This window comes from Erigeron canadensis, chromosome 1 (assembly GCF_010389155.1).
Source record: "Erigeron canadensis isolate Cc75 chromosome 1, C_canadensis_v1, whole genome shotgun sequence".
In the NCBI taxonomy this organism is placed as follows: domain Eukaryota; kingdom Viridiplantae; phylum Streptophyta; class Magnoliopsida; order Asterales; family Asteraceae; genus Erigeron; species Erigeron canadensis.
In genome coordinates this window covers 24,371,018-24,385,042 of record NC_057761.1, presented here as the reverse complement: position 1 = coordinate 24,385,042, position 14,025 = coordinate 24,371,018, and the positions used below count along the sequence as shown (strand labels likewise).

Below are 14,025 nucleotides of genomic sequence, written 5' to 3'. Positions count from 1 at the left end.
ATGGGAAGGACATTTAAAGGATTTTCACAATAAAATCCATCCAGTGAAGCAGGTTTGAGTCCTGCAGAGGGGGCAGGGATTTATCCTAGCTAAATGTTATGCCTTCGGGCGGTTTAGTTAGGAGTTTCTCCTCCTACTAGGTATTGAGGGTGATGGGCTCTCTACCATGGACCTGGAGTTAAGAAAACGTAAGCTAGATCCCATGTTGCGAGCAAATGATCTACACCTTTCAACAACAAAAAAAAAAGTAAAACAAATCGTAAGATGACTTAAAGGTGACAAATGAAATTGGCGAAATAAAAACCAAGAAAGCTACACATGTTTTGTTGGAGTACTTTTGAACCAAAACGAAAAAATAACAAAGATATAATAAACGCGCCCCGGCCCACACCCAGTTTCATTTGTTTTTGATGTTACTTGGAGAAGTTTGGGTTTTTTGTTGACTAACTAATCGCAACCGTCCACACACCACAATTCCAATTTTCTTATTGTTTCAAATATGAACATCGAACTATAATCAATTAATAGAAGTCCTAACTTTCTACTTTTTATTAAATTCATAACGATTCCCTCAAATTGACTTTTGGTTTCATAATTTATCAAAACTTGTGCTTGAAATGCCAGTTTAATATCTTGAAGTTCTTTGAATTTTGATTGTAAATTTGAGAGTTCAATGAAATCTGTTTTAAAACCTTTTGTCATCTCAAATCTAACAGTTTCAACAAAAATTAAATTAGAATTAAGAGCTTCAACAATGTCTAATTTTAATTTTGTGTGAGTCTCAACATCATATCTACTGACCTTTTTAATTACAATATCCACCCATCTTCCAGATGTGATATCTTCTTTCACCAAATGGTTTTGGTTTGCAAGATAACAAGAATCTCTTTCCTCTTCTTCATCAACTGATGAATCATCAGAGGGAACCCATTTTTTTTCAGTGGTTGCAATCATGCATTTTGTATTATCCTTTTCTGCAAACATGAGAGCAATTTGAGCCTTAAGATTTTTGTACTTAGACTTGTAGCTATCATCAGGCTTTTGATAAGAAACAGATGAACCAGACTGGGAAACAAACTGACTGGACTTGCACTCCTTCATGAAATGACCCCTTCTGTCACACTTAAAGGATGTCAGATTGGCCTTATCAGTAGAGGAACTTGGTGTATATTGTCCACTGGACCTATTTGCTCTTGCTTTGAAACGGTTGAACATTTTAGTAATCATTGCAACCAGGTCATCATTGTCATATTCATCATAGTCTGGAGAGATATTGTTTGTTACTCCAGATTCCATTAACTCAGACATCATTTTCTTCATAGAAAATACATTCTCGAAAGACATTAATGTTGCACAAGGTGGTTCAGTATTAGTATGACAGACCACTGTGGAACTACTGGAAGCATGATTTAAAGTATCTTTATTAGCCTCAACTCTCTGAGCTTGATTTTCTTTAGTAAATCTAAAGGCTCCATATAAGGTTGAGAGAGTGTGAGTGTGCAAAGTTTTTCCTTGTTTTAAGACCATGATCATACGAGACCATTTGGTGGGTAAAATATCACAGAATTTCTCCAGAAGTATATCCTTGTCCTTCTCAACCCCCAGTCCTTTCAATTGGTTAATAATGCTCATAAATCTGGTGTAAGTACCAGGGAGAGACTCATTGGGGAGAGCATTCTAGTGACAACGGTGTCATCACCTCCTTCATACTGGTTCACTAGTTGATCGTACATGGTTTTAGCACTGGGATAGAGAACTAGTGTGGGAATTAGGGTTTCTGGAACAACCCCGAGGATCATCAATTTGAGCCTGGTATCTAAATCTACCAGTCTCCTCTCCTCTTCAGACCATTGTTCCTCCCTCTTTTCCCTTCCAGATTCGGATCCAGTTGGATCAAGAAGTGGGTTGAGAGGTAGCCTGGGTACATAGGGTCTTTCATTTAAAGTTTTCATCATGTACCTCTCAATTCCAGTAACATGGAAAACCATCCTAGCTTTCCAGTAACATATGGAGAAGCAGGAGTAGGAGGAGGTGGAGGTTTGTTATTAACAATGGGTGGTGGCTCATTAACATTAGGTTCAGGATTTTCTTGTGTATTTTCTGGGTTGGCCATCAGTAAATACCAGATCTAAGCAAGTATATTAGCTTTCTGCTCTGATACCAATTGTAAAGATCTCACTTGATGGTTTAACCCACTAGTGTAAAATACAACAAGTCAAGTATGCAATAGATTGGACTAGTATTACTTAGAATATAAATACAAGTTTATAAATAAAGTAATACAAGACTTAAAGCAATAGATGTTTTAAAGGTGGAACACAATGTAACTTTCAAGTGTATTTTATTTATGATGTTAAATAAAATACAAGGTTGTTGTGGAACGAAGATATTACAAGTATGTATATATCCTAACAACCTATGAATTACAAATGATCTTTATTTGATAAATAAACTCATTTGATCTAAATACTTAAAGTTGTGAAGTATGACTTTTGATGATCGAGAATATTTAGACAAATTCACCAAATTTTAAAAAAGTAATTCGAATGAGGTATTTGGCTTGGTATTTATAGGCAAATAAATTTAACAGTGAAATTATTATGCCGTACAAATATGGTTGCATGCATTTAAGGAAATAACTTTAGTTACTTAAATGCATTGGCTAAAGTACAAGGATAAAGTCATTTGATAGTAACTTGTCATCTTTTTAGCCAGCCACCTTTACACGCGTGTATACTTTTAACAATAGACAAATAAAATGTCCGGGTAAAAGCGTGTAAAGGCAAAAGTCAATTCCTCGTAGTTATTGTTCGAATTTGTAAGGTCTAGAAAAGCTCCAGTCATCGATCAATTAAGGCTGCCAGTGTGCCCCGCCATTTGCCAGTCTTCTTTCTTCAGACTTGAGTCTTTGACTTTAGTGAGAATGTCTTCAGTGGAGTTGATCCGAAATAGAGTGAAGTCCAGTGAGCTGAAATCGGGTGGACTCCAGATTTCCTGTACAAGTAAGGCGCTCACTGGTTTTACATTATTTTTGGACAACTCTTCAGTAGTGCTCCAATCTTCAAGTCTGGAGTTCACTGGACTTAAAAATTATACATATTAATAGTTAGCTGATATTCTTCATTGTGTTAGCTCATATCTTTTATTTATTATATGTTTTCATAAGCTATTTATACTTTATAGGTTCATTATGTGACTCGGATATTTTTAGAGGTATTTAAAAGCTAAATCAGTAAAGCAGATTGTAAGATGACTTAAAGGTGACAAGTGAAATTGGCGAAATAAAAACCCTGAAAGCTACACATGCGTTGTTGGAGTACTTTTGAACCAAAACGAAAAAATAGCAAAGATATAATAAATGCGCCCAGGCCCACACCCAGTTTCATTTATTTTTTATGTTACTTAGAGAAGTTTGCAATGTTTTCATAACTGGACCAGAAGGCAAACCGGTCTCCTTACTGGTCAATGGTCGGATTGGTAGGATCGGTCGGACGGGATTAATGAACCGAATAACATCATAAATCATATATTATATATATATATTATATAATATATAAGTAAGTAACATAGAGAATACATTACCTAGAATCAAAGAGAAAAAATAGAAAACAAAATTATACCTTAGGAACGTGAATTCAATGAATAAAATTATAAGTAAGAATATACTAAGTATTTGAGATAACACAGGCATTTGAGTGCTGAACATTGAGAATCTCAACTCTCAAGGACCATTTTTATATTTAATATTAACAATTACTCCCCCGTTCCATTAAAAGTGTCTTAATTTGAATATTCAAAGTCTTTATGTTTAAAAATTGACCTTAAATATTTTTTTATGTTATATAAAACTTGATAAAAGTCATATCATTAAAAAACTCGTCTAAAACACAATCAAATCATACAACTTTCATCAAGTATTATCTAACACATATAAAATTATTTAAGGTCAAAGTTATAAATGTTAGACTTTGAGAATTAAAAACATGACACTTCTAGTGAGACGAAGAGAGTAACATCGTAAAATAATACAGACCTTTTGAAAAAAACATTATTAATAAATTCACCACATCACTCATTAAAAATTCACTATCACCCACATCTCCCAATGGTGACTTTTACAAACCCCCTCGCCGTTGGCTGGAAGTATGTCGTCGTTTTCGCTTAAACACTACAAATCACATTTCCAAACTAGTAAAACTCTAACATACAGTTCTAAACTCGAAGCTTCCAATCAAATCAACGTCGGTGAAACAAGATCCATCAAAACCCCGCCAACAATCATTCCTCTCCTTCAAGATCCGGTGAAGCTGTGATGTTTCCAACCTGATGAAGAACTCATTTTACTACTTTGAGTTAAATACAACTAAAGATAGTGCCGGGTCAGCTGCAGACTTGGTTCGAAACCATCAACCGGACCGTTAATAGTGCCAGGCCAGTCCGATCGTGAAAACACCAGAAGTTTGGGGTTTTTTTTGACTAACCAATTGCAACCGTCCACGCACCAAATTCCAATTTTCTTATTGTTCCAGCCCCACAAACATAACACAATAAATAATCATGTCATTTTTTCAAATACAAACACCGGGCTATAATCAATTAATAGAAGTCCTACTTTTCATTAAATTCCTAACTATGACCTCAAATTGACTTTTGGTTTAATAGAAGTCCTAACTTTTGGTTTAATAATTTATCAACCAATCACAGCTTTCGATTCCTTCAAATTGACTTTTGCTTTCAATTTTGACTTTAATTTACATTTTTTGATTTTACATCACTAATTTATACTTTTTAACAAATACTTCCAATATAATATATCAACTATCAAGGATAATAGCTAATATGTATCTAATAAAGTAATCTTTATTTTTATCTAAATATATTTCTAAGGAGATACTCCATCTGTCCCACTAGAAGTGTCATATTTTGAATATTCAAAGTCTTTATTTTTAAACCTTGACCTTAAATATATTTTGTTGTATTATATAAAACTTGATAAAAATTATACCATTAAAAAATATGTCTAAAACACAATCAATTCATATAACTTTTATCAAATTTATCTACCACAAATAAAATTATTTAAAGTCAAAGTTACAAATGTTAGACTTTGAAAAATCAAAACATGACACTTATAGTGGGACAAAGGGTGTATTTACAAACCAAACATATCATACATCACAGTTATTTCACAACTTTCGTCATAAACTTATTTAAGTTTTGTTTAACTGTAGAAATTTTATATACACCCGTATATTTATACGGGTCTAAAATTTAGTATACACTTAAAGTCAAACATCAAGTAACATTATATCTTTAGTGAGATTATCAAGATTAATTCCAACTATGCACGAAAATATATTATACATACGACACGTATATGTGACAACCATGTAATAAAGTAGCTATGCAATATACATCTAATTGGGGACTAATATACCATACAATGTATTTTTATTTCTCTTTATATATGTTGATAAACTTTGCTTACTTTTTGTATTACGATCAATTGCTTTTAAGTTAGAAAAAATAGAATTGTACATGCTGTAACTTGTGGGACATAAATTCATTGTTAAAATATTAACTTGAGATCTATTGTTTAAGCACATTTTATAAAACCCTTGTATATTGGATGACTTTAAGATTGAGTGTATCATCCTTTTCCATTGACTATGTGAGGTCTGATCTCTATAAATTCTGGCAAGATTGTACATGTTATAAAACTTCACTTAACCATGATTGACTTTGAAGCCTGCTTTCCTTTCTTTATTGCATGTCTCATACCCACCATCTTAGTATGGGTGTTTTCAAAATCTACTTGTCCTAAATCTCATTTTCCGCCGACCCCATTTGCCCTTCCGATCATTGGACATCTCCACCTACTATCATCGATCCCTCATCAAGCTTTTCACAAGCTTTCGTATCGATATGGGCCCATATTTCGTCTCTTTCTAGGCTCTAAACCTGGTATTATTGTTTGTTCACCAGAAATAGCAAAAGAATTCCTTAAGACACATGAACATATGTGTTTAGATAGAGCCCGAAGCTCAGCCACAGATTACCTTAGTTACGGAAACAAAGGCTTGGTGGTTGCTCCTTATGGAGTGTACTGGAAGTTCATGAAAAAGATAGTTATGTCAAATCTCCTAAATGGAAGAACACTAGACATGTTTAGTCTAGTTAGACATAAAGAGGTATATAGATTTATAAATTCAATGTCAAAAAAGGCTAGAGTTGGGGAGGGTGTGAATCTTGGCAAGGAGCTAATGAAGTTGTCTAACAACGTGATATCAATAATGTTGATGGGTGATAGATGTACAGATGATAAGAAAGATGTTGCGGACGATTTGATGAACTTGGTGGCTGATATGTTTCAGGCAATTGGAACCTTTAACCTTTCTGATTACATATGGTTGTTAAAGAGTCTAGACTTACAGGGAGTAGGGAAAATAGCAAAGAAGCTTCGTGCGAGATTAGATGTAATGATAGAGAGGATCATAAAAGAGCATGAAGAGGCAAGAGAGCATGGTGGAGAAATAAAAGACTTGCTCCACATTTTACTCGATATAGAACAGGATGAGAGCATGGAGATAAAGTTGAGCAGAGAATACATTAAAGCCTTCATCATGGTATATGGGATTTTATCTGCAAACTCAATATCTTACTATTTCTTTTTGAAACTACATACATATTCTAAGTGTTTGGATAGAAACCAAAACTAAGTCTCATGATCTGATCACTTTATGATCAAATGAGTATTTTTTGTATTTAGGATAATGATTTTGAGAGTGGATATATTACTCAAAGTTATATTTTCTAAGAGATGATCATCTAATTTTCTAATCATTTGAAATGTACAATTACTTCAAAAGGCTTACTTTTAACAAAATTATGTTTTTTTCATTTTAGGACATCCTGCTTGCTGCAACAGACACTTCAGCGGCTACCATGGAATGGGGTTTATCACAACTAATCAATCACCCAAATATCATGAAAAAGGCACTTGAAGAAATCCATCAAGTTGTCGGTGAAAACAGACTTTTGCAAGAATCGGACATACCAAACCTTCCATACCTCCAAGCAATTGTTAAGGAAACGTTACGTCTCCATCCACCTTTCCCAATGTTTGTAAGAAAATCAACAGAAGATTTCATGGTGGCAGGTTACCATATTCCAGCAAAAACTATAGTTTTTATCAATGTGTGGGCCCTTGGCAGAGACCCAAATCATTGGGAAAGCCCGCATGAATTTCGGCCTGAAAGATTCCAAGGAAAAGAGAACGATATAGATGTAAGAGGGCAACATTTTCATATGTTACCATTTGGTAGTGGGAGGAGGATGTGTCCCGGAATATCACTTGCGCATTTTATGGTACACACAACACTTGGGACAATGATTCAATGCTTTGACTGGAAGGCTGGCAAAGATGGAAATCTATCAAGTGTTGATATGGAAGAGGGGGTTGGGCTCACGCTTACTAAAGCCAACCATTTGGTATGTGTCCCGGTGGCTCGTATTGATCCTATCCCATTAATGTAACATGTCATGCATAATGCATGTATAACCTTCTATCCACTCGTCCCCGTGTTAGCATCTTTACAACTAATTAAAATAAGAGGAAATCACATCTATCCATTTCATGTATTAACCTTCTATCCACTCGTCCCCGTGGTTGTCAATTGTCTTAATAGTTGTTGTCTTTATTTCTTGTTTCTTTTTTATTTTTGCGGGTTACTCAAAACTTGTTTGGAATTGCATCAAAAACATCACGAAGTGAAAACCGGTGGCTCGGACTTCGTTGATGAGTTTTTTCTTGTATCTTGGGTCACCATAAACGGTACAAGTTTTTTTCAACCTTTTTGCAGTCTTAGCAGTTAAAGTTTCGGGTGAGATCGAGATAATGTATTTAGTTGATATCTAGATTGTCTTATTTTTAATTATACACTTTTGACCACTAGTAACTTTCTAGTTGGTCTTTTAATATAATATATACTTCTTTTGCCGTTAAAAAAAGTTGCCTTAATATCAATTGGTTTCGCATGCTAGTCAATACATCGTGAGGATTTGATCGTAGTGAAAGTCAAGTTCAACATTCTTTGTGAATAAATAAGTTGTATGATCTTTATAATACCACCATTTTTGAAATAAATAAAAGGATCAAAGACTGTAGATGTCTTTTTACAAGCTAACTTTTTTTTTCATGGTTTTTGCTATACTTCTAAGTAATGTGACAAGTGAAAAAAATCAATTTCTATACTACCAAATTCTCATACATTCTACGACTCACACGACTAGGCTATGAAAAGTTAAGATGACAACTCAAATGTAACATCCCAAACTTTTCATTTAACGGTTTGTTGGTGCATACATGGTTTAATATATTTATAACTTTTATAATGCACTCCTTAGTTTTGATGATGATTAAGAACATACCACATGAAAGTAAGTGTTAAATATAACTGATCATACGTATATTCTTACATTGTTGAACATCCTTCTTAATAACGACTATCAAAGACGCAAAGTACCACTATCTATAGTGTCGATCAATGTGTGGCGTGCCATAACAATATATGGAATGCGTAAAATGGTATAAATAATGATTTGCGCATACATACGCTAATTTCGAACCAAAAATGATGAAAACGTCAAATTTGAGTTCAATGTAGTATTTCATCGTAAAACCTGGGGATGAAGGAGGTTGTCCTCAAGAGCCGTCTGCCTCTGTAATCAAAGGTAGTTTTTCACCGGGCCTTCGTTACACATTCCTGAGACCCCAAACTTGTTACATAACCTCATATTAATATTCTAAGATGGTTACAGTTGACAAAAATAAAAAAATAACTTTCATTTTTCAACAAATTTGAGGGTCGAAAATTTTCTAAGTATAAAAGAGCACGGATCTTGTTCAGGGGACGACTCTTGCAGGACGGCTCTTGTAAAACAAAGGTCGTCCTCCCCATGTCCATTTTGATGAGATTTACCGAGCGCTCGGTACATAAGTTCATGACCCGAAACTTGTTCCTAAGTCTTATATTATCATTCTAAGGTGTTTTCAATTCTCAAATTCCAAATCTAAACACTTCTGATTTTTCACCAAAAATGGAGGCCAAGTTTTTTTCCAAGTGTTGAAGGTCAACAAATGTCAAAATTGGTTATATGGTCAAAATTGGTCAAAGAGTTGAAATAAATCTGATATATATTTGAATTTGAGTGGATTATATTCTCATATCCATAACACATCTTGTGACTTTCTCAATCCCCATTCATCCACTCTTGGTAAACATTTTCCTTTCTTTCTCCCATTCTCTTTTGCATTAAACTTGGTATGGTAAGATTCTTGCTTGTAGTGGAGACAACATGGGAGGAATTCATGGCTTTTGTGAAGTTTCAGGTGGAGAACGGCTCTTATTTAGGGCACAACTCTTGTGTCCTCAAGGACGGCCTCAGTTAAGATTCGTCCGGGTGAAACGGCTACAAAACACTTTATGGCTATAAAATGAAGACTTTGGCATATTTGCAACTCACCTCTTGCATCTACAACCTGAGTAATGTCATATTCTTATCCTACAAATCTTATATCATTGATTATTACCAAGGGTGTCAAATTTGTAGTGAGGATAATATTTGTGTAATATTAAGAGCCTACAAATTGTGTATTCAATTACACTAGTGAGTGTGATTGTTGTGTATTCTTTTGAAGTGTCAAGAGGTTGTGTTTTCCTAGTACTTAGGAAACTTTATATCTTGAAGTGTCATGATCATTTGGGTAATTTAAACCTTAGTGGTTAGAGTTGGGAAAATTCTTGAAGCGTCAAGAATCGAAGATCTCCTAGTGGCTAGGAATCATTGGTGTATCTTGAAGTGTCAAGACTTGATAAATTCATAGTGTTTAGGAATTGTTGGATCATCTTGAAGTGTCAAGATTGTATTGCGGACTCTCCACCGGTTTTGGAGAAAGATAGTGCTACAAAATCTCGATTGTGAATCGAGGAGTAGATTAAAGCGGATTAGTTAACATACGACCCCAACCACTATATATCGTGGTGTTTATGTGGTGATAAATTCTATTACTCTTATCTTTAACTATTTCTCATTTCATTGTTATTATATTTGCTTCACAAGGATTGAATTGGTTGTTGGTAATTACAAGTGTTATCTCTTTGTTGTTCAAATGAAACAAGTTTTGTAACTAGTGACTTGAGATTAAAGATTAATAAAAAAGTCTTACAAACCAAATTAAAAATCGGTTACAACCTATTCACCCCCTCTAGGTTGCACTTACACGGTTGACTTGAGTCGTTAAATCAATACTAGCTTCCGTTAAGCCTCTAGACGAATTAATGCATATGTGCGATTAATGTGTCATATGTGTAATGTGTTTAATGCCTTAAGAATATGTGCTATGATGTAATTTAATGAGCAAACATGCTTGATGTGTTGTATAGTATTCCCACTAGTTAAAATAAAGCTTTAAACGTGATGTTAAATAAAATAAAACTCAGTTAATTTTTTTAGATATATAACATCATCTTGTTAATTTTATGTGAGTGTTTTAAAAATTTTTCAATGGTTTTTTTAGATAGTTGGTATTTAACATGCCTTAGAGAGAGAGAGAGAGAGAGAGAGTTTTCCTCTAATCTCTTCAGATCTAGATCTGAGATCGAGACCTGATTTCTTCTCTTTCGGCTTAGATTTTACCTTGCCGTCGAGAATATTTTTTCAAGAGTAAAGCCCTATACCGGAGGTCCTTATAGAAGCAACCTCTCTACCTTCGTGTAGGGGTAAAGATGTCTACATCATACCTCCCTCAAACACGGCTATTGTTGGATTGGGTCTCGTTGCCGTTGCCATAACTTGCGATACAAAGGAGAGTGCTTGATTTAACATATGTATATAATCAAATCCGGATTATTTGATGTATTCGACCGATTAAAAACATGCAAACTCACAATGTCATTTGACGTGCGGTAGCTGATGTAATGAAACATATAATGCATACTTGAGTAGTACATTATACAATACAAATATTCGTGTTAAAACATGCAAACTCACAACGTGTCATTGGACGTGATAGTTTATGTAGTGAAAGTCCATTAAATACAATGCATACTTATGTGGTACATTAATATATTTAAAAATATTTGTATATAATTCATTACAATACGAGACTCTAAACTTCAAAAGAAAAACTCAAAATGACAAGTAAGGCAGCATTCAAGAGCAAAACTTTCATTTTCGTCTAGTATAATCTTTGTCAACTCTAAAACCATTGTCTTCATTTTACTTTACAATAGCATAAATATGTATAAAGTTTGGATATATATATATATATATATACATATATATATATACTAAAAGGGTACTCACGTGATGCAACGGTGTAATGATGGTGGTGGTGGTGACGATGTAATGATGGCGGTGGCAGCAACAGATAGTGGTGGTGGTGGCGGCAATGATGGAGAGGGGCGGATGGTGATGACGGACGTGGGTGGTGTTGACGTGTGGGTATGTGTGAGAGAGACGCGATTATATGTTTGATGTGTTAGGGGTGATTAGGGGTATTTTGGGAATATATAAATAAATGCTTAATTTGATTAAACTTGGGCCAATTTGTTTTAATATGGAGTAACTTAGTCTAATACTAATAATTATTATTTAAGCGTTTAAGAACACATTGATCCGTCAAAACAAAAAAAAGATCATACTTTTTGTTTTGTGAATCCATCTTGGATACATGTTTATCAAAATGGTTGCATAAATTAAAAAAAGGTATTTTTGTTTGTTTTGACGGATAAATGTGTTGTTGAACACTTACATAATAATAATTAGCTATACCCTATTTTAGTTTTATGAACTTATAATGCATCAAAATAAAGTTTTTGAGTCTTCTCAATAATGATCTCTCAAGAAAGTCACCCTATATACATATATTGGAAGCCAGTTTTTCCGATTTGATCCGACTAGTTGGACCGATTGAAGTTTGAACCGTTCACTTGATCATAGGCATGAGCACGGGTCAAAACCCAGCAACTCATCTCTTCAAAAACATTTATATTTTGTTTCCCTTCCCTTGATCCACCACCACCAAAACAAAACAATGCAAAATTAATTAACGGGCTTTGGGCCTTTTCTTTTTCATCCTAGCCACTCTATAAAACAACACAAAGAAATGGGCTCATGCGTGTGTTGTTTTTCCCCAGCCAAATTGAGAATCTCCAACCCATTAAAATATGATACCCCAGTAGACTGTGTTGGAAAAATATAATGTGTCTCCTTTAGTCCTTTATTTGTTTTGCCTGGAAACAAAAAGTAATATTCGGAAAAATTAATGGTGCATGGTGGCTATGTGTGACCATGTTATTGGCTAGTCAACATAAGTATTTAAATAAAATAGATCGTGACATCGTGTGGTATGCAAATGGCTTGCGGTCAACCATCAAAGAAAACACTTGAAATTAAATGGGTTAGTGCAACATATTAGGTATGTGGATATGGCTGGGGGGATAGAAGGTCTTCTCTTTTATTTTGAGCCATGGATAATTCATCAAGATAACAATTATTAGAAATGTGGATGTGAGTTGGAAAGGTGGCTAGGTGCTTAGTCGAATAATCATCAAAGAAGTTCGACTTGATTTATAATTTGTAAGACTCAAAACGTAGCTTTAACTCCAAATTGTCATGTCTTCACATAATACATACATCAAATCTGATGCAAATATTAAGTAAACTTTTTAATAAAAATAACGACTTTATATACATACAAACAGTGGTATTACTAGAGGGGGACAAGGGGGTCTAATGCCACCTCAAAATTTTAATTTTGTAATATATTTTTAAATTTTTTATAGATATTTTAAAATTTTCATATAAGTTTTATAATAATTTGTCCCCTTTTAAATAATTTTTTATGCATTTTTTAATTTTCTCTCCTCTAGAAACCGCCTATGCATACAAATGAAGGACATCATCCATTAAAATTATAATGAATATATGTATTATTTGATTAGGGTTTTACTAAAAGAGGCCCAAAGACTTTCATTAAATTACATTAAATAGGTGTCTACTTAACATAAACTTGGTGAGTTTTATTATGAAATCTATAATTATTCTATGCACGTTAAATGTGGTGTTAATGATTTCATTTACCATTTTCTATTTGATTAACATAAGCTATTACTTCATAATTCATCAACCATTCTGTATCATTTACTTCACCTCCCAATGCCATCTTTTGACACCATCATGCATATATGGTTGGGAAGTATGCTTTTCAATATGAAAAAAAAAATACGTGGATAGATGGGAACCATGAAAACTTGGGTAGACCCCTTCCACCCTTCGGCCCTCGCTTGGTAATAATAAGAGTATTTTGGAAAGAATCTAACACTCATGTGCAAATGAATCAACATTAAATGAATATCTTTGGGAAATGAAGAGAGTCAAGAGAAATAAGGTTTGATGATATTTATAAGAATGAAAGAGAAATGATCAAAACTCAATCCTCCACGATTTGTCTATAACTCTATAAGAATATGTACTTTCAAGAATTTAAGATCTTAAAATATACAGAACTCTTTCCCACAATTCATGCTCAAGTGTCAAAATCAAAATTCAAGACATCGAATTCCAAAAGATGGTAAATCATGCACAATTGAGGAAGAATGTTAGAAACATAACTAGTGATGATAATTTGTAATCTTTTGTTCAACATGTAATGTTTGGTTTCCTATGAGAGATTAGATTTAAATAATCCTAATAAATACTTCTCATCCTTCAAGTTTGCAAACATATATATTGTAAATAAACTTTTGATTGAATAGAGTGAAGCTCCGTGCTACGCACGGCCGGGCTTCACGGGTTGTTTCGTACGTTTGCATGTTGTTTCAGTTCGAAGTTTTTGTTATTGAACATATATTTATGATTCTTGTGCAGGGATCATAGAAGATCAGAGAGAACAAAGAAGATTTTTTTTATGTTTTATTTGGGAAAATGACTAATCCTCTTAACAAAATAGCCTAAAAATTC

At 33.9% G+C, this 14,025-nt stretch overlaps 1 protein-coding gene across 1 annotated transcript; it reads left to right on the top strand.

Annotated features, from left to right (window-relative positions):
• The first annotated feature begins 5,732 nt into the window (after positions 1-5,732).
• LOC122579164 (cytochrome P450 93A2-like) lies at positions 5,733-7,804 on the top strand. Its single transcript, XM_043751280.1, has 2 exons — positions 5,733-6,626; positions 6,907-7,804. The coding sequence occupies exons 1-2, from the start codon at positions 5,733-5,735 to the stop codon at positions 7,534-7,536; spliced, it is 1,524 nt and encodes a 507-aa protein (XP_043607215.1). The 3' UTR covers positions 7,537-7,804.
• The last annotated feature ends 6,221 nt before the right edge of the window (positions 7,805-14,025 follow it).

What these genes read in the sequence shown, in the direction of transcription:
- LOC122579164 (XM_043751280.1), top strand. Translation starts at nt 5,733, where the DNA reads ATGATTGACTTTGAAGCCTGCTTTCCTTTCTTTATTGCATGTCTCATA. An exon ending in ACATTAAAGCCTTCATCATG is followed by an intron (nt 6,627 to 6,906) that starts GTATATGGGATT and finishes TTTTCATTTTAG; the next exon opens with GACATCCTGCTTGCTGCAAC.